The 20,968-nt window shown below is 28.3% G+C and overlaps 1 protein-coding gene across 1 annotated transcript; it reads left to right on the forward strand.

Annotated features, from left to right (window-relative positions):
• Positions 1–4,241: 4,241 nt before the first annotated feature.
• On the forward strand, positions 4,242–20,885 carry LOC129963243 (monocarboxylate transporter 12-like). Its single transcript, XM_056077467.1, has 5 exons — positions 4,242–4,350; positions 9,251–9,442; positions 11,204–11,347; positions 12,995–14,434; positions 19,723–20,885. Exons 2-5 carry the CDS (start codon positions 9,256–9,258, stop codon positions 19,860–19,862), a joined length of 1,911 nt encoding a protein of 636 aa, XP_055933442.1. The 5' UTR covers positions 4,242–4,350; positions 9,251–9,255; the 3' UTR covers positions 19,863–20,885.
• Positions 20,886–20,968: the final 83 nt, after the last annotated feature.

A 20,968-nucleotide genomic window follows, 5' to 3' on the forward strand; every position in this document is an offset into this window, starting at 1 on the left:
ATGTCATCTTTGTGGGTCTGTTTTTCATCATACAACTGGTGCAAACATTTTGAAAATGTCTTTTTGTCCATTGCATGAATACCAATAGCCATGGAGAAAATTTCCAAAGCCGCATGCCCTTTCCCAATTTTTAGAAAAGCTTCGACAAGCTTTTTATTAGCTTCGAAGCATTTACCGTCTTTTTTTCGTCGACTTGAAAAAATAGAGCTAAATATTTTATTGCAGTTTTTACATTTCAGTTCTATTTTTGTTGAAAAGCCATATTCACCATTAGATTCAACATCCAATGAGCACATGTCACATTCACTGCATTTTATATTTGATAAAAGAGAAGACCACATGTCATTGTTCATCATTATATAGGAATTTTTTTCTGTAACATTACTAGTGGACGAAGAAGTTGATGGAAATAATCCTAATTTTTTAGCACTAGCACTAAATGATTTCTTATTTTTATCCATACATACTTCTTCAATAGCAACAGAATTTTCCACAGATACTACATTTTCAGAATTCTCTGCAACATTTTTATTCCATCTCTTGCTAATATTAGCGGAACACATACGTTTCCTCTTAGAAGGTCTGCCTTTCAGTTTTCGATAACGCCTGTTGATAGTATCCATTATCGAAATAGTATGTAAATAAAAATGAAACAATTATTAATATTGTTTGCAAATCGGAAGTTCAAAAAACAACCTTGATTAGGTAAATAATATTGGAAAGCAAACAGTAGCTAACAAATAAAGTTGAAAAAATTTCGAAATTCAAAATAGTTGATTGATAAAAATAACGCTATTCCCGCTCGGTAAAACACGAGGTAGAAGTAAACAAAACAGTAGAATGTGCAGTTAACAGTTACAGCTAAGGCGAGCAGTGAAGAAAATGTAAAATTATTAATTCTAAAATAAAATAAAATGTTTTAAAAAATCATGACAGCTCTTTGTTTACATTTGGTGTCCCTTTAAATTTTACATTTGAGTCCCTTTAAATTTTTTTAAATGCTTATAACTTTTTAATAATTTAACTTAGACATTAGCGGTTTTTTGTATTAGATTCAGTAATATGAGTAAAATCTTAATATATGGAAAAAATTTTTTCCATATTTTAGTCAATTTTTGGCAATTTCAAAGTCCACTGTCCCCTTAAATACTTATTTCAACAATAGAAACAGACAAAATAGTGCGAATTCAGCATTTACTACGACTCTAAGCGGTAAGAGATCTTTCCTCTAAAGCATTTTGCAAATGTAAAAAACCTTCGAGTCTATCTCCTTGAAATTTTCTCGCATACTTTCTAATATAGATCCAATCCCACATCAATTGCATAAAATTGTTGACCTTGGGTGAGGCAGCAAATGCTTTGCATGCCATCGGCGAGTAAAAGTTAGGAAATATAGATATTCGTGATGAATCTAGAATTTTTACTGAGTCTATCGTGTGAATATATTTATTTTGGACGCATTTTTTCCTGACCAAATGAAATCAAAATTGACTCGGTTCTACATTTATAGACGTAAGATCACACACCGAATTTCATTGATTTATATCTTTGCGTTTATAGATTATTGCGTTTACGCGCATGCGAAAGTATAGATCGACATACGGTCAATCCTTTCACATTTTACATTTACATTTCAGTTGCTTAATCTGTATACCAAATTTAACTTATCTAGATTTTTAAGTTTTATAGTTATCGTATTCACTTGTACTCGAACAGTCAGACTTCATCTGAATGAATTTCACACAAAATTCGAAAGAAATATAAGAATTTAATCTTAAGTCCATATAATGCATTTAATCCGTCTAGCTTAGAGCATTATCGGATACACAGACAGATTGACATAATACCAAAAATGTGTTTTCGAATTCAGGAAGGTTTGAAACGTGTAAATATGTAAAAACCTCGAATTGGAATTTTTTTTATTGTTACAATGTTTTCTTTATACCTCATGAAGGAGAAATTTAAAAAGATAAGATAGCCAAAAAATGTCTAATGTATTTCGAAACTTAGAAAGATCAGAGTTCGTCTGTTTCTGAAGTGGTAAACGAAAGAGTACTAGGTTGAAGAGAGTTGCTCAGATTGCATCATTCTTGAGTGCAACATCATTAGAGTGCGTAGAGCAATGTCTTTATGTGGATTAGATAATTCTTGGAAGTATTACTGGATAATGCTCAACCAGGTGAATTTAAAATATTTCTGTGATCCCTCTGAGTCGACAACTATATTGCATTAAATTGATCCTGAAGAATTCTTCAGATCACAGCAGTCTGTAGCTACAAATAACTAAAGCTCTTCGGTACTGGGCTATAATACCTGGAGACATTGGAAATGGTCAAAAGAATCATGATTCTAACTGTATTCATTTGTTATAGTAGTTATGATGGACTGACCGATTCAGTTCACCGGAGCATCATTGGCAGAAATACTTTTTTTTTCAGATGAATACAGATATGTATTCATCTGAAAAAAAAGTATTTCTGCCCATGATGATAATCACCTTTTCATATTATTTTTTTCAAATGATCAAAAATGTTGTCGCTTACATGGCCAGTCTCTGCTTTTTCCTTGGTTTCTTCTGTTCTAAAATTCCAGACAGTCTATTATATTTGATATAGGCAGATACTTTTCTCCATCTTCCATACCTTAGAGTCAAAATGACAATTATCTAAAAATACTGAATTTCATTTGCATGAAGAAAAATTGATAATAATTATAAATCTACATGATTAAAACTCTTATGATGTATTCACATCTAAATGGTAAACAATTTATAATCGATGCTTTTTTTAGCAATACTTTTCAAACATAAGATTATTACAAGGTTTTTTAGGTTTTATTCAATTTAGCTATATAAATATTCTGATTTGAAGCAACATGAAGACTACTGTGAAGCTAATCTCAAAATTTTAAACAGAAATTAGATGACAAAGAATGAGGCCTGAGCTAACTCTTCTGTCATTAAATTTCCGTGTCACATCAAAGAAAGGACATTTGACCTTCAATATTAGATCAAACGCGTGTTAGACTAACACAGTGGTTCTTAACCTTTTTAAGCCGGGACCCAAATTTGAGAAATATTTGAGAAAAAGTCAAAATTTTTTCATTGCTTTATTTTAGATCTTATTTTTAAAAAATCTTCAATCCTACGATGATGATTTTTTTTAACTTACAAATTTTTTTATTTATTTTTTTAATAATAAAGATAAACAAAAGTGCTTTCGATCCATAAGAAAAATATCTTCATCTCTAGTTGTTGTTGACATTGGTTTGCAAAATAAAATGTCCTCCTGTATATATGTTAAACCTGGATACCGCACGTAAACCATGAGAAACTAAAATGTCTGAAATTTGGTGTATTACTAACTTTTTTGGTTCGACGCAGCGCGACCCAATTTTGGGTCGCGACCCATAGGTTAAGAACCGCTGGACTAACATGTTGTTCTTTTTTAGATTCCAATACTATCACAACGAACTATTTTGAAGGATCTTATTTCGCTGAGGTGTTAGGCATTGAATAAAACAAGTACTTTTCTGCAATTTTTTTTATCAGAAGCATTTCTTTTTTTATTATCTTCTTTCGTTGATAATTTTCATTTTGTTTTTGAATTGTAATATTTTTTAAAACTCATAAGTGTGTAATGTTTCTAAATATCGCATGATAAAAAAGATTTTCCATCCTCCATCCGTTATCTAATCTTTATTCTGAAGTAATCAAAACAAATCGATGCATGCATAGAAGCACATGGAGTTGCTATGCCTGAAAACAAACAATAATAATGGATCTTTAATCATATTTCGTATATGAAACTATCTGATTTCGAAGCCGAGATCTTACCACCAAATTATCGTGGCTCTCAATTTTTCAGATTTTTCTACTGTTGGAATAAAAGAAATTGCTCTGATAACAATCTGGTCTTTAATGATTTTTTTCATAGTTCATTCATAATTATTTTTCATTCATCGTAATTAATTCTTTACGTTCTTATTTTTTTTTCTAATTTTAAATTTATGGCATTTTTTATTTAAATAACCTTACGAAAGTTTTGTTCCACAAAAAAGAAATTAGAAATGAAATAATTCAAGAAACACTGATCTGTAGCAAGAAAGCAAGATTCCAAAAGGATGTTATATTCTTATATAATTTAGTGTCCCTGTCCCATTATAATATATTGCCCATTTTGCTTATCAGTGAGGAGTTGATCCTCACGCTGGTTAACAATCAGCACTCAGTGAGGAAGACTCTAAATCATATGCCTGGTGTAACCTTCTGTACTGATGGTTAAAATAGCGTTGAAAGCATTTTTTTCATTTTGAAATCTTTCCAGTGAACTTGCTTCGTACATTTGCAAAGTAAGAGTTTCAAAACACTTTTTGAAATAATTTTAAATAATTGCTTTATAAATTCGATTTGTTGGCTATATGAGATCAATTGATTCAAATAATATAGAAATATTTTACTTTTTAAGAAATAAGATAAGCTTTCGTTTGTTTTCAAAAATCAGATTGATGAAAAAGATAAGTTTTATCCAAATTTTTAGAGCAAAGTTTAAAATGAAATTTTTTTAAAGTAGTTGGTATGTAAATCATATCAATTATAAAAAAATTAATAATTGAAAAGATAAATTGTGGTTGAAAGATTTACTAAAAGGGGGAGGGGATTCAGAAGTATTCATAAATAAAGAAGTAAATTCTTTCACATTTCTTTTTTTCTTTTTTTTTTGAAAATGTAATTTTGAAACTGAAAATCTTTGGATAATACGTCTTTACATTTAACATAAGAATGTTTTTTTAATATTATTTTATCTTTCAATTACAGCCTATTTTGCAAATTTTGATGTTTGCATCCAGTTTTAAATTTTGAAAAACTTTGTTTATAAAGCATATCGATATCGTCGATATGTCGGGGCTTAGAAATTTCATTATTTCTCTTAAATCAAAATTATATTGAGTATGTATTCAAATTATGTTCAGTATTTCAATCAAAATTATTGAAAATATTTTTAGTGTCTTTTATTTTGATTTTCGATTACAACTATGAATCAATTAATAGATTTTTATTAAATAGCTTTTAAGTTTATTTAGAAAGAAATACATATAATTATATCAGTGTTGCCGATGTATGAAATGTGATGCGCAAGAATTTCCTATTTTGATCAGAAATTTATATTCAGAACAAAAAAAAAATGATGAATTATTTTAATTCTCTTTGGATAAACTACCAAATTTCAATGAGTATTGCAAACTTTAAATTGAATTTGGATTTGTTACGTCAAAATTCTGACCTTTGCAAGTATCAATAAGCACTTCTGTTTTGAGTTCTGTATGAAAGTTTTTAACATAATAATGTTATAAACTGATGTATTATTTGTAGTTGCATCGTACAGCATGCATGAAAGAAACACTCTATAAAGCAGACCTATAGATCTAAAGTTGCAAAAGTTAATACCTAATTATTTTTTGAAAAGAAGATACTCTCTAAGAAAAAGTTTTACAAAATTTAAATTATAAGCTAATTCAAATTTTTTAATATTTTTCTTCGACAATTTCGGAATATATTATAATGTAAAAGTCATTTTAACTCTACTTCTAATTTCAAAAATATCATTTTTCCAAAAATACTAGTTATATTTCCTTCTTCTAATTTTAATAAACTTTTACAAATATTTTTAAGTGTATTTTTCTACAATATTTTTCTTTCCATTGATAAATGCATTTATACTCCTGCGCTTTCTGCCAATATTAAATGTATTTTTTGAGCTTTATAATCATTGTTTTATAATTAAAAAGGAGTTTTACGAAATAAATATAAATAGATGAATTAAGATTTAGACAATATCATGTTCGCTGTTCGAACTAAAAATTCAAATATCTTTAAATTTTTTTAAAATCAATTGTAGTGACTTATTATCAACGTCATTGCGTGATATTGGTATAAAGAAACATGAATGAAAATTCTTAATAAAATGTCCTTTTTAGAGATAAGAATGCAATTTTCATTTCAATATTCGACTTTAAATGACTTTAAAAAAGAGACAAGAATTCATCTGAAGTAAAGAGAATCCAAAGTTTTCTTTATTCTTTTCCTCACTAAATTCTTCACTTCAGTTTTGAACTAAAAGAAAGCACCGTATTCGAAATTTCTATATATCCGTCCAGATTCGGAAGCAACAAAATATTATAACTTTCTCTACTGTAAAAAAAAGTTGATTTTAATTTTGGATTATTAAAAAAAAAAAAAGCAGTTTTTCAAACGACTTCGGCATTAATATAATAAAAAGTAGATTTTTTTTAAAATTATATTTTTTAATCCTAAATCTAAAATGGATTACTATAAGTATTTTTGAATCTTGCAATAATTTTTTTCATGCAAACGTAATATTCTATTTACAAGTTAAATTTTATATTTACTTTGTGTGAAATCTACTACATAATACGATATGCTTAAAATATTTTTTTTAATTAAATAAAAATAGGAAAATTTACAGTAAAACAATAAGTAGAATTGAAAAGATAAATTTTTGAATTTAAAGATAATGAAAAAATTCTTTTTTGTGCTGAAATATTTCTTAAAGATTCCTTATTGCCTAAAAACGCTAAAATTGCGCTTAATTTTTAATTATATATTCTAATCAAAAAATTTTAAAAATCACTTCGGTGTGCATATTTATACTATTAAAAATGTGTATATGTGTCAAGTTTGATAGCTCTAGATCAAAAGGCGTAGCCTATAGAGCACGAATACATTGACGCACACACACATATTCATCTTTATTACAAGTAGAGATTACTGTGAAACATTCGAACTGATTTCGTAGTTTAATCAAATCATGTAGTCACGTGTTTTTGCCATTATTAAAGCACTTTTTAATTTGTAGAGGCAGTAATTTACCTTTAAGCGTTCGGATTTTAAAAATATTGTATTTCTTTTCTTGTTTGAACTTAATCGTTTGATTTTGTTTCACATTTCACCATTTTCAATTTTTTTTGAACGTTTTGGGTATAAATTTTTCCTATGGGGCCAGATTTTATATCATATTTGCTTAAACGGACATTTCTTTTTAGATTTTGTTCTAATTACAAAATTTGGGCTTATTTTTAATTTTCTAATATCAACAATTCAAACCTTTTTCCTGTTAGAAATGGCAATTAGATATTATGATATCATTTTTAATTCTTTCATAATAAATTTAATCTCATCTTCTCCTGTAATTTAAAAAAGATTCAAAAGTCTATGGTAGAAATAGGCTGTAATAAACACCTTACTAAAGAATAACGTAGTTCAAGTTGACGTTTCTGAAAACTTTCTAGAGTTATTCTCTGTTAGACTTTCTAATTATTGCGGTAAAAAATCTACCACTTTGTCGTAGAAGATTTTTTAAAAACTTCGGTACGTCAATTGAATTTTGCCACGTTTCACTATCAAAATAAAAAAAAATCAACTGCTAAACTGATTAATTCTTTTTATTTTCTTCCAGCGTCACATTTCAATACATATACTGTTTATTATTTATTAAAAAGTAATGGAATCTTGAAAAAAAAACTGATTTAAATAGAAATATGACAGTGTTTTTAAAATTGTATATGGATGATAATTTTATGCGAAAAATTATTTGAAGTAATGATATCAGCCATTCTTTTGTACTACAGTTTTGAGATAAAAGATATATAAAATGTTTCAATAATTAAAAAAATAATAAAAATATGAAAATATTTACAATTGATAGAAGATAGAAAATTATATTGCATATCTTACATATTTGAATTAAATTATAATAAATATAAACATGCAATATAAATTTTGAATTGTACACAAATTAAATATTTTTAATACATTTTATATTACATAATTTTCTGGAATTTTTAAAAATTATTATTACACCTACATAAAATTTTTTTATTTTTATATTCAGCAGAGTTGTGACAGGTTTCATACAGAGTTGTTGCTGTCTTAAATATTTTCCACAGAAAATTCATGATTTAATGGACAATTTGTTTTTTGTTCCCATTAGTCGTTTGAATCTAGATTGGGGCATATTTTACATTCTTCTTTTTTGTTTATTTAACGAAAGTAGACAAGATTACGCAATTTCGGCAAAAAAAAAAATAACAAAAGTTTAAAATCCTGCCAAAAAATGCCTGGAAAATCCTGTACAACTTACAGTGATGAGTCTAAACAACTTTATTGCAGTACAGAGGATACTTACACATTTTTAGATTTTGGAGATGTTTCATTAATGCTTAAAATATAAAGATTGTTTTTATAATGTTCGTTCTGATAGCCTGATTTCCAAGAAAGAAGGGCTTTTCTTAAAATATCTAGAGGTATTGATTTCCAATCCTTTTCTATTACTTTCCAGAATCCATCATTCGAGGTGTATTTGCGCTTAAAAATAGCTCTTTTCAACAGAAAAACGTCACAAAAGTCTTTTAATGAAACAACAAGAAATTTCAACTGAGTATGTTAAAAAATATCTATAATATAGCCATATGCAACATATCGGCAAATACACTAATATAGGAATATGCAATGCTTGTATTAGTCTTTATTTTTTCTAGAAATGCAGTGGGACTTACCGAAATATGACTTGTAGCATTGTCTCGATAAAGTTTACCTTTTTGAAAGTAATTGGGATAAATAAATGGAATTCCTTCTGTAAATATCGGCCTTAAAACTTTCTCTTGATTGCGTTGAACTGATTTTAACATTGTTTTTCTCGATTCCGTAGAAGAACCCTGAGACAATCATAAATCCCTTATTGAAATTTTCCTTGCATTTGACTGAACCAGATATGTATATCGTTTTCCCTTTATTTTCCATAATAAATAGACCTATTTTTGCTGCAGACATTTAGGTAAACCTGCACTTCATTAAGGATCATAATACATTTCCATTTATCTCTTGTTAAATGGTTTTCACACAGGGGCCTACAAAGTGTTCTGTTTTGAGCCACTTGTTTCTATAAAAGCTAGTGAACATTACTTTTCTGAATTGTAAATATTGGTTTATTATTTTATTTATTGTTGTTACAGATGTATTTAAAGACTTGATGTATTAAAGACAATCGATTTCTGTATTGGCGAATATTTTTCTTATTACCATTGTTTTTAGAAATATTTGAAACAGTACAGTCTTTTTCGTTAATCATTGATCATCATTATATTGTGCATAATGATAAGGAACAGCAAAAGAAGACAACATTTAGTATATAAAATCCCACAAATTCTCTTAAGACTTCGTTTTGTTTCTTAGTATACATGGATGGCCCGGATCAAGGTTGGGCATGGGCTGTGGCCTTGGCAGCGTGCGCCATCAATTTCATCATGGCCGGATTGGGTAGAATGTCCGGCATTCTCTATGTGGCCTTCATCGATATTTATAGGTTGGATAGGAAAGGTGCTTCCACGCCATTTAGTGTCAGATCTTCAACCAGAAATCTGCTAGGTGAGTGCATTTATGCCAATCTCGCGAATATTTTTAAAAAATAATATTTCTGCAATTTTTATAGAATAAAGATGTACAAATTATGGAAACATATTTCATAAATGTATCTACATAGAAAAGATCTAAAATTAGTTCAAAACTATTAAGACGAATACTAGATCACAAGGACATTTTTAAATGTCATTGTTCTAAGAATATATACAAATGGGTCTATTCTCTAACTCAATATTCCTATTCTGATGAGATTTAAATTATATTCTGACAATAAAAACTCAATTTTCTGAACTTATTAAAGAATATCTTTTTAGAAAAACATTCAGCTTAACGAATATTACATTCATTGTGAAAACCTTTTATACCAATATAACACAAAGATTTCAATTATAAACTATTTCTGTTTTATGAACATTCGACGAAAAAATTAGATTAAAACAGCAGTGGAACAACGTAGCGCAAGTATTTCCATATTTAACGAATAAATAAATTATCATGAAAAATTATCAGGTTTCTTTAAAAGATTGTATTAAATTTCTGCTCCGAAAAGTTTTAAAGCAAAGTGCACACTTTCTTCTATAAGAATGTAGATATTTTTTTTATCCCAAACAGAATAATTCTAAATAAATAAAGGAGTAGACGAAGAAGAAGGACTCTTCTAGCTCTTTATCAAACAACTTAAATGAAGAATGGATGAATAATTAGACGGAATTCTTGAAATATTGCACATATCAGTAAAAAAGAAAGTGCATATGATGAGTAACGCAATTATGTGTATGTAGAACCTTGCATTAATAATATCATGCCAATTATAAAAGGCACGTTTCCATGTGCACTTTTTATTTTGCATATTTTTAAAGATCTCTTACAAGCAGAAATACTTTTTTTTGGCTGAAATTTATCTAAAAATGTAGAGTAATTTCTTTTGTGAGTTATATTCGATTTCAATTTTAAATTCAGTTATTTACAAAACAAGAAGCGACTCCAGTTTTATTAAATTTTTATTTCTTAAGTGATAACTATTAAGTATTTCGTTGCCGATAAGTTATGATTGGGATGCCTTAAAATTATAATTAAATAAAAACATTCTCCGTAACTGCGAATTTCCCTCCCCGATGTCTAGAATCGGGATGGAAACAAACGGGAACTTAAGATTTAACGGAATGGGGCAAATTCTTTGCTATATTTGAATAAACGATCTTAGTATATATTTAGCATCGTCGCTTCATTTATTCCATCCCATATTCTTCATACAATCTATGCCTTGGTGAATTAATTAATTTTCTACAATTATTCTAATTTAAGATTTCGCTACAAATTTTCTTGATAATTAATGACTTATCAACTGCCTATTTATAAACTAAAAAAACCACATTTGATTCATGAAGAATTATATAATTCCTAATTCCTTCCTCAAATACGTGAAAGACCGAATTTTTTTCAAACTGCTACCGCATAAACTAATAATACGCGAGAGCAGTTCACTTTAGTTATAGATGAGACTTCATTTTATTTTGCAAAAACTTTTATAAGAAAAAAAAAAGATTTTATATTTTAATGCCATTTTATTTTCTCGCTACCAAGTATGGAGTTGAGATTTATCGATAAAAATTATGCTGCCTAGATATGACACGTATGAATACTTTTAAATCTAATTTAAAGAAGCTACAGTGTGTCAAATTCGAAGACACATGTAATAAAAATACAGAAAGTCGAAATTTTACTATTGAAATGAGAATATTCTTAAGAAAAGTGATTTTTTTTCAGGTCCTGTGGTCGGAATCCTGGGTCAAAAATATGGCAATCAAGTGGTCATCATTTCAGGAGCTGTCATGTCCACAATCAGCACTATACTCTGTTTCTTCGTTGATGACATCGGTTGGATAACTGTTCTTTGGGGTGGACTGGGCGGTAAGTTTGATTTACTAATAAACATGGAGATATATATAGTATCAACATTTCTAGAAAGAAGAGAGATGATCTTGTTAAAAATGTGAAAGAAATTATCACTACAGGGAAATTTTTTAAGACATTAAAAAATACTTTTCCGGTAGATGCATCCGTTTTAATCAAAGAAAAACATCAACAAAGCCCCACATAACTGGAGTATCTTTTGTTTGATTATTCGTTTTATGAACTGATACAAGGTTTGATGATGGATTTCTTAAATATAATTACTATTTCTTTCCATTCATTATTCTACAACATAGGATATAACTGTATAATCATAATTTAATATTAACAGCATCAATCTAAGTATTATCATGATTGTCAAACATATCAGTCACTCATAATACATTGATCGTAAAATATCTCTTTGAGAATTAAAACCTTATACATAACCACGGGATAGAGGTAATCCAATCTTATAGCTAAATTTTGCAGAAGTCCTACTATTGTTCATATAATTTTCTGATATATATCATCGCTTTTATATCATCATACAGTTTTTTTTAGCTCCCTTTTGTCCATTTATTATTTCCACAAGTCTATATATATGTTACTAAACAATAATGGTATTCCGACAATTTTTTCTATAAAATATCTCGAATTCATAATAAATTCCTTCAGGATCGCCTTACATACCATCTTGCTATTTTCAGTATCAAACAGATATCTCTTATCATCCCTCACCGTTCTTCCATCATTTTCCAATGATTAGTACGAAATAAGACGACTCTTATCTGTATTGTAAGTCCAAGCCAAATTTTAATTTTTTAAAATTACTTCAAATACTTCTAAAGCATACTGCATTGTTAACTTCACCATCATTAGCGTAAACTTTTAATACCAATTCTCTCCACCTATCTTTTTATTTATTTAAAAGAACACTTTTTTTGAAATCGTGGAAAGAATTCTCTTTTTTGTCCCCTCATTAAAACCTATACAAATTTTTATGTTTCTTGAAACGAATTCTTTATTGATTGTGGATATCATAAATTAAATTATAATTTAATTTATAATATTATTAATTCCAATTGATATAAATTAAATTCTGTCTTTTGTCTGTTTAAAATTAGAAATTGTGCTTAAATTCAGTCAAATTTTGATGTGGAAGTGTAGGAGGCTCGCATTGAATCAGAAGATACCCAAAAATTGAACTAAAACTGTCATAACTGGTGGGAAGAGATAAGATTTTGAGAAAAATTACATCTATTCCTACAGCTGATAGGAATAGATGTAATTGAATGTGTATCTTATTTATCTTTGTTTTGATCTAATGCAATACCGATTTTTTCGTTTAAACTCTCAGAATCACTTCAAAACCTCTATTTGATCTGTTTTATTGTAACGTCAGTTATATAACTATAATCGAGGTTAGCGGTTACTTAATCATATATTTAGTTAAAAGATTGCATTCCATTACTAATTTCCCTTTATTATCAAAAGAATTTTGAATAATAAGATTATTTGTTTAACAGAGAATAAGATTATAATGGTAAAGGAAGTTTAGATTTCTAAAAAAATATTTAAATCCATATAGATCATACAACAATGTAATTCCCAATGTTAGACATATTGTCTTTTTAATTTTCTGTTGTCTGCTTTTGTCTATAGGTGCAGGGACGGCTTTAACCACTGTTTTGGTCCAAGTAGTAGTTGGCCAGTATTTCAAAAAATACCGAACAACAGCCATAGGGATGGGCTTTTCCGGAGGCTGTGTTGGATCATTCCTCTTCCCTGCCTTAATGGAATGGCTGTTGAATACTTGCGGAATTGAAGGCACATTCCTCATCATTGCTGGCATCATTATGCACTGTATTCCGGCAGCCATGATTCTCAGGAAGCCACCATGGCTCAATAAAAAGCCTGTTAAAGTGTCAAAGGACCCAGTCATCCATCAAATAAACAATTATTCAATAAAATGTAAGGAAGAAACAAAAGAGTCATCAGAAAAAGTCGTGGACATTCAGTTTCTAAGAAGCAATAGCGATTTGATTTTAAAGCTTTTGCTTTTGAAAACTCCAGGAGATGAACCAGATAATAAACTTTTGGAAGTAGAGAATGCGTCAGTGAATTCGGCTCAAATATGCATTTTGGAAAGTCTAGAAGATATGTATGCTCATCAACAAAATTCTAAAACAAATGGACATATTGATAAGGAGCTCGCTTGTAAAAACAATGTCGTAAAGGGCCTCTTACTCGAAAGTGGACTCAAAGTAATAACTAATCCTAGAAGCAAAAGCTTCAATGTTGAAAAGACTGCAGAATCTGGTGCTGCAAAAAATGTTAATGGAAATTGGACCAGAAGAAGTTCTATACCCGATGTCTCAAAAATGTCCAAGAAAGTATCGCGGCAGTATGTCTTATTGAAGATTAAAAACATTCTTTATACAAACCCAAATCAAATCCCAATTTTGTTCCCAGATGAAAACAGGACAAATATTCTCAAAGTAGTTTCAGAACTTCGAAAACTATACTGCAACCATGACTGGTCGCAATGTGAAATAGAGAAAAAAAGACCATCACTAGAAAATAGTCAAAAATCTATGGATAAAAAACAGTCCAATTCTTTCTGGACTATTTTTAAGACAATGATAAAATTATTTCGAAATCCTCTGTTTGTTCTCGTTTGCTTATGTCGCACTGTCCACTTTTTGACTTTTTTGCCCATAGTGACCACCATAGTGGATTTTGCTATCGACAGAGGTTTCCGCGAAGACGAAGGATCTTATGTCATAGCTGCCTTGTCGTTGGGAGATCTTCTGGGACGGCTTTGCTTGGGATGGGTGACTGACAAAGGCTTCATGGGTGTTCCTCGATATTTACTGGTGGGAATGGTGCTCCAAGGAGTTAATACTGCAACGATACCTTTCATGCCAAATAAAGCTACCGTTTACGTGTCCCTTTGTATTTTTGGCATGCTACAAGGCTCTCTTTTTGTTCGGCATCCTGTTCTAGTGCAAAGGTATATGCGAAGTGATGTTCAGTCACTTGCCATTGGCTGTATGAACTTTTTTCCTGGATTACTGGGCATGGCATTGCCACTTTATATCGGTAAGATTCTTTTTTTAATTCATTAAATAGAGAAGTAATTTTTAAAAATTTAATTTGCCTCTCAACCCCACCTACCAAAAAATAAAAATAAAAAAAAAACACAATAAGATATTTTTTATTAAAATAAATTTTAATATTAGAAAATTTTCAAGAACAGGTATAGGATAACTTTCATACTCTCCCATGTTATTTATTTTATATTGTCGATTTATCATTTTTGAATAACGTAATAAGTAAAAGTTATAATTATTAAGATATTTTTTTCCACAAAATAAATTTGTAAAATCAGAAATTTTTATTAATACAATACCTTATATTCATATTAAATGTCTCCAACAGATGGTTCAACAATTTCAAAAACGCTTTAAAATTGTTAGAAATAACGCAGTGATGTTCCTTTTCATCATGATGTTTCATCATGATTCCTCTCAAATGATGTGTCACAATAGAAGTTCAAAAATATCACAAATATTCTTACTGTGTATGATTTTTCAGATTAAATTGAAAAAAGTTAATAAATTACATTGGAAAATAGATGGAATTAATTAATTATAATTATTTGAATAATTTTAATTTATTAACTGTTTTTGGCCTCCAGCAATAGTTCGCCGTAATATTTGATTGTGTCTAATTTCTATTAAATTTCTTATGTATCGGTTAATGTTTGGATTTCTCCACAAGTTATTTTTAAGCATGAAATGGTACTAAACGTTGAATCTGTGTTTTTTAATAGCCATGTATTTTGAATATTGCGTACATGAATACTTCTAATGGAATCAAGTTACATGACACCATATTGCCAATCTCCATTAATAATAAAAATGATTGTAAGTCTCTGCGTGTATTGTCAATCTACAGACCAGACCGCTTGACTTACAGCTAACAAATTTGGCCCATACATACCTTAGAAGATGGAACTGCGCATCTTGAAGCTATTTTTTGAATTTTAATCAATTGAAAGTTGCGTTCAATATGGAATTTTCCCACGATCATTTTCGAAAATATTAACGCACAAAAAGGAATGTTCAAAATTTAAAATATTGTTTTCTTATGTTACAAATTTAATAATCATTCAAATGTTTCCTGAATTTTGGCATTTTAAAAAATGGGGAGGGGTCTAATTTCCAATAAATTAAATTCTCGTTCTGAAATTCAAATCGTTTTCATTACTTCATGAACTATCTGATTGCGTGATTTCCTTTCATTGATGTAAGTTAAAGAAGAAGGATTTTGTTTAATATATGCGCAGTTAAGACGAGGGAAAAAATCGTGAAACAATACCTCGATGCATGGAACAGGTCCCCATTAAAGTTTCATCTTCATAATGACAGTTAAAAGTCAGTCACAGACAATTATGTGAGACAATTAAAAGTAACATATCTTTAATGTCTGGTGGTTTCACGGTATCATGAATATTAAATTATATCTGAACGATTTAACTGAAATTAAAGATAACCATTATCCCTAGCGAACCAGCTGATCTGCAAAAGTGACTAGAAAAAAAAGTATTTGGGTAATCATTTTTCAAATTATACTTTGTCATTGCAAGAATATGCAACTTGAAAACCACACATCATTTGTAGGAGCAATCGGGTAATGCAATTTTATTTCCTGATTCCGCATGCAAGCTGCAGAAATAATAAACAGAATCATTCTTTCTTGGTTTTTAAGAATGAAAAATTCATGTTATTGAATATTTGAGGAAACATAGAAAACGGTTTGAATATTATTGTAAGAAAATTATTGTTGAATATCATGCAAAAAATATTTTTAAAAGATTGAATTCAGAAAAATATGCGTGACAACTGAATTTATATCAATAAAAGGACAGTTTTCATTTCTTCATACGCGAAGTATGCAAATAGAAAAATATTATATATAAAAAAAATCACAAATTTTCACATTTTATACCTTTCTGAAATGAAAAATCTATTTTTAAAAAATTATGTCTATATATTTGCCCGTAATATGATAAACAATTCAAAAAAGTTTTTAAAAACATGTATGAAATTTGATATGTGATATTTATTTTACACTTTTACATTGGTTATCAAATTTTGAACGAAATTCGTTCAAAGGAAGTCTGCCTGTCCAGTTGACCGATTGTAACTACAAAATATAAAGAGCTACATGGATTGGATTTGGTATACAGATTTAACATCTAAATGTAGATATACTTCAAATTTGGAAAATCCATCAAGAAATTGATCGCCTGTTAGTGTGACGTGATAATTCCCAAACAATGAACTTAGGAAATTGAAATTTGGTTTTTAATTTTAAAATCTAACGAGTAGATTATTTTATCTAATTTTGAGCTAAATATATCAAAGGGTTGATTGTCTGTCGGTCTGTATTTCTCATGTATGCAAATAAGAAAATTAAAAAACGCAGTGGCTTTAATAAATGAAATTTAGTATATAATCTCGAAAATACAATTGTATTTTTCTATCAAATTTTCAATTCAATCAGTCGAAATCTAAATTGACGACGTTGAATCGACTCCTACAATGCATATTAATTTTTTTTTTTGATACTTGCGTATTAGTCGCCTCCAAGCAATTAAACAGGAAAAAATTTAGAAAGTAGGACGACTAACAAAGAAAGAATGTACACAATATTTTTCCTATTGATCACAGCATTTAACTTTAAATCATCATTAATTAGTGCACAAATTATTTTTGTAATCGTGATGACAGCAAAAACGGTGAGATAAAACATATCATGAAGAATTCAGAAAGTTAAGATGTTTTAATTTTGTTAAATGGATGACCATCTGATGTAATTTAAAAAAAAACTGTATAGAGTTGCTAAGCGTAACGTGATTACATTTCACTTAATTTAATCATAGCCAGTATAATATGTATTTTTTTAACACTGAAGTACAATTTTGTTTTTTCAGTTTTGTAGTTATTTGTTTCTTTCATTTTCTTCTTTTCTAGAAAAAAAATTGCAGAAAAATTCCATTGTTTAATTGAATTCATTAAATCTTTGACCAAAGTATAAAAAATTGTTTTTTCTTTATAAGAAATGTTTTTGGTGTTTAATGCATAAAAGTTTTTTTATACGTTCGCAATACTTCTTTAGGGATCAAGTGCGCCGAAATTAGCAAGATTTTAAATTTAATTTATTTCAGGAAACATTTTGCGAAAATTTACTTTATAAAAGGCAGCGAATTTAATAAAAACAGTTTAAAAATGGATTTATTTTAACTATTTTGTATTTTTAATTTATAACTTATTATTATAAACATTCTTAAAAACTCCATTTTCTAAAATTCGATTTCAAGTAGCACTACTTGTAAGGAATCAAAATTAAATAATATTAATCGAATGCCTCCTCCTTTGCTGAGTAGTTGGCTCGATAGTATTAATGATTCTTTAAAATTCTAATTAAATATTGAATAACTTGGCGTTAATGCCTCTTCTAGGAAAAATTTTAAAACTACAAATTTTAATAGACATATAGTTCACAATATTTATGAAATCTTACTTTCTTCAATTATTTGAATCACGTATTTCTCTAATTTTCTGTTTGTTTGTAATTTTATATATCCAAATATGTCACTGGCAAGAAAATAACAGCACTTAAAATTTGCTTCACTATTTCCTAGCTCTAAAGTTAAACCTTAATTGTAAATGCAACGAAATTTCAAAAATTCGTTTAAAAGCATGCAATTAATTGAAACCAAATTAGAAATATAAGGCTAATCTTCATATCTTGATCAACAATGATGATTCAACTTGGATGAAAATCCAAGATGAATTATTGTTAGTAGCAATGAAAACGATTGAAAATACTTCAACAATAAAATTCGCTGAAATTTATTTTAAACATTAATTTAAAAAATGAAAAACATTAAATGGCAAAAAGATTTGCATAATCGAAATGGCAATTTTTCAATTTTAAAATAATAAAAAAAAATATTTTTGTGCTATAATATTTTCGAAAGTGATGTTCAATGAACATGTAAATCTCAGCTATTCCTTAATTAATTAAAATTCTGATTGAATTTTTTAAAAATTATCTCTGATGCACTCATTACTTTTCTCCAATGTATTTATAAGCCAAGTTTGGAAGCTTTATGTTAAACAGTTTGGCCAGTAGAGAGCTAACAAACACTTAGACACACTATTCATTTTTATAAGCAGTAGAGATTAGTTGTTAAATTCTGAATTATAAAATTTTATTGTATTAGAAATTATTAAATTTTATATTATATTATTATATCAGAAATTATTAACTTTTATTATTGCTAAATTTCATAACTCCAATATACCAGAAATTAAATAGAAAATGTATAAAAAATTTCCTTTTATAATTACGAAACAAGTTTGATTAAATAAAATGTGAAATGTAAAAATAAAAATATTGATTTTTTTTCATTAGATATTATATAATCTCACCCAGAAGACATCAGTATACACATCTCAAAAATCTGGAACATCTGGAACGGAGAGGGAAAATAAAACATAGAACAAAAATACTTATAAATTAGATCAACATTCTTAATTACGAAAACCTTCCACCTTTAAGTACAATATAGAATAAGTATAATTTAGTAAGAAGTACAAAACAAATAAACTTTTGTAATAAACTAGAACTGCTTGCCATATTTATTTTTATATTTAAAATAATTGACAAACCAAAAAAAAAAAAAAACAATACTCCATTTCCATCTTCTGTTCTGACTCTACTAATTTTTATTTATGAAAGCTGATGAGCCCTTAAAATGCCCTCAATACTTGCTTGCTTTCTTCTTCCCTTTTTTGAGACAAATTTGAAAAACACTACTTTACCAAGTATTTTTTATGGGGAAAAACATTGACAGAGTCTTCTATACGCAACCACTAAACAGATTTCGCGAATTTTTATTTCACTTGAAATTTTTAAACTTGTAGATGCATTATCAATGATTTTCTACTCTCTCAGTTCTCCTTTTTTAAAAGATGCAAAATAATCCCAATATCCCTAATATCAACAACTAGACTGAGTTCGTCAATTTTCGCCACCATTACACAAATATAATTAATTTTCGTCAGTCTGCAAGCATAATTAAACTATTAATATGCGCCGTCATTATTTTGGAAGTATAATCTAAAATAGTGTTTTCATTTGTTTAAAATGTATTTTACCAACTCTGGTCGATATGACTTAATTAACTCTTTAATATTTAGGATGAATAGCTGATCGCCAATGGTGGTTAATTCGTATTCATGCAAAACCTTGGTACCGACAATTTTTTAAAAACATTTCTTACCTTTTATTTAATTTATCCTTTTCTATTTTAGGTTATTTCAGAGATACATTGGGAACCTACGATTATATTATGTACATCAACGGTTTAGTGGGAATTGTTATTGGACTCATGTGGATTTTAGAGCCGTTCCTCCTGCGTTGCTTTCCACCCGAAGGAAGTGATAATTCTTGATTAAAGCATGGTGTCTATTGGTTATTTCTGCTTTTCATATCGAACAAAGAAGAAATTCATTTCTCATACCAAATTTAATCGTCTGCAAATAATTTCATCGCTGCTTCAATTTTAACCGAAATGACTGTGGAAGCATTTAAAAATATTTCGCGCAATTTCTTATTATTATATGTAGTTTCTTATACATATATCATTCACTAATCTTGCTTTTAATAGATATAAAAGTTGGCAATGACACTTAAACAGAATGCAGAATGGAAAATGGCATAATATACTTTATGCTCTCAGAGAAATAAAGATTATTCTCTGTAAAATGAAAGAAGCGCAAAATGTTGCTTATGTGCGCGGGAAACGAGTATTTTATTAATACATTAACAACAAATTCGTACGAAGGTAGTTTTAGAATTTCAAAAAGGCTATTTTCAATTTGTTTGCATTTATGTAAAAAAAAAAAGTAATATGATCAGAATATGAGAGATCAATCGGCTAGAGACAATTTTTGCCGATTTGTATTTCTGTTTTTATATTTGAAGAAATGATATTGGATATTTGACAATAATTTTTAAACAAATGTGAATTAGAATTCGATTCTAAATCAGAATTAATTCAGATAAACATAGATAACCTCGAAAGTAATTTTTTTAAGTGAAATGTTGCCCGCCGTTAAAATATTTATTAAGTATCTTCAGATAATATTCATTTAATATTTTTCCTGTTATATATTATGTTTTCAAACAATTTTTTCTACAGTTTATTTATTGCAAATAAATATTCATAATCATAGTTCTTGTTTTCGTTATTGTATCCAATTTTTACAAATATTCTTAATGAAGTCAAGCGTGATTTTTATATAGAAAATATTATTCTTGTTATTGCTCACCATTTTTCATACAATATAATTCGGAACAGTTTAAATTAATAAGGGCAATATTCTTCATAATTTTTCTTCTAAGAATTGTTCTTTTATTTCAAAACCAGTGATATATTTTCTATGTTATTTATGAAATAAATTTCTATTTTACAGCGTACTGTATTTGTTGAAAGATATGAATTTATAGATATCTCATATTATATAAATAATAGATACTTCTAATCCTAAAAACTTT

The sequence above is a fragment of the Argiope bruennichi genome, chromosome 3 (assembly GCF_947563725.1).
Source record: "Argiope bruennichi chromosome 3, qqArgBrue1.1, whole genome shotgun sequence".
Lineage (NCBI taxonomy): Eukaryota > Metazoa > Arthropoda > Arachnida > Araneae > Araneidae > Argiope > Argiope bruennichi.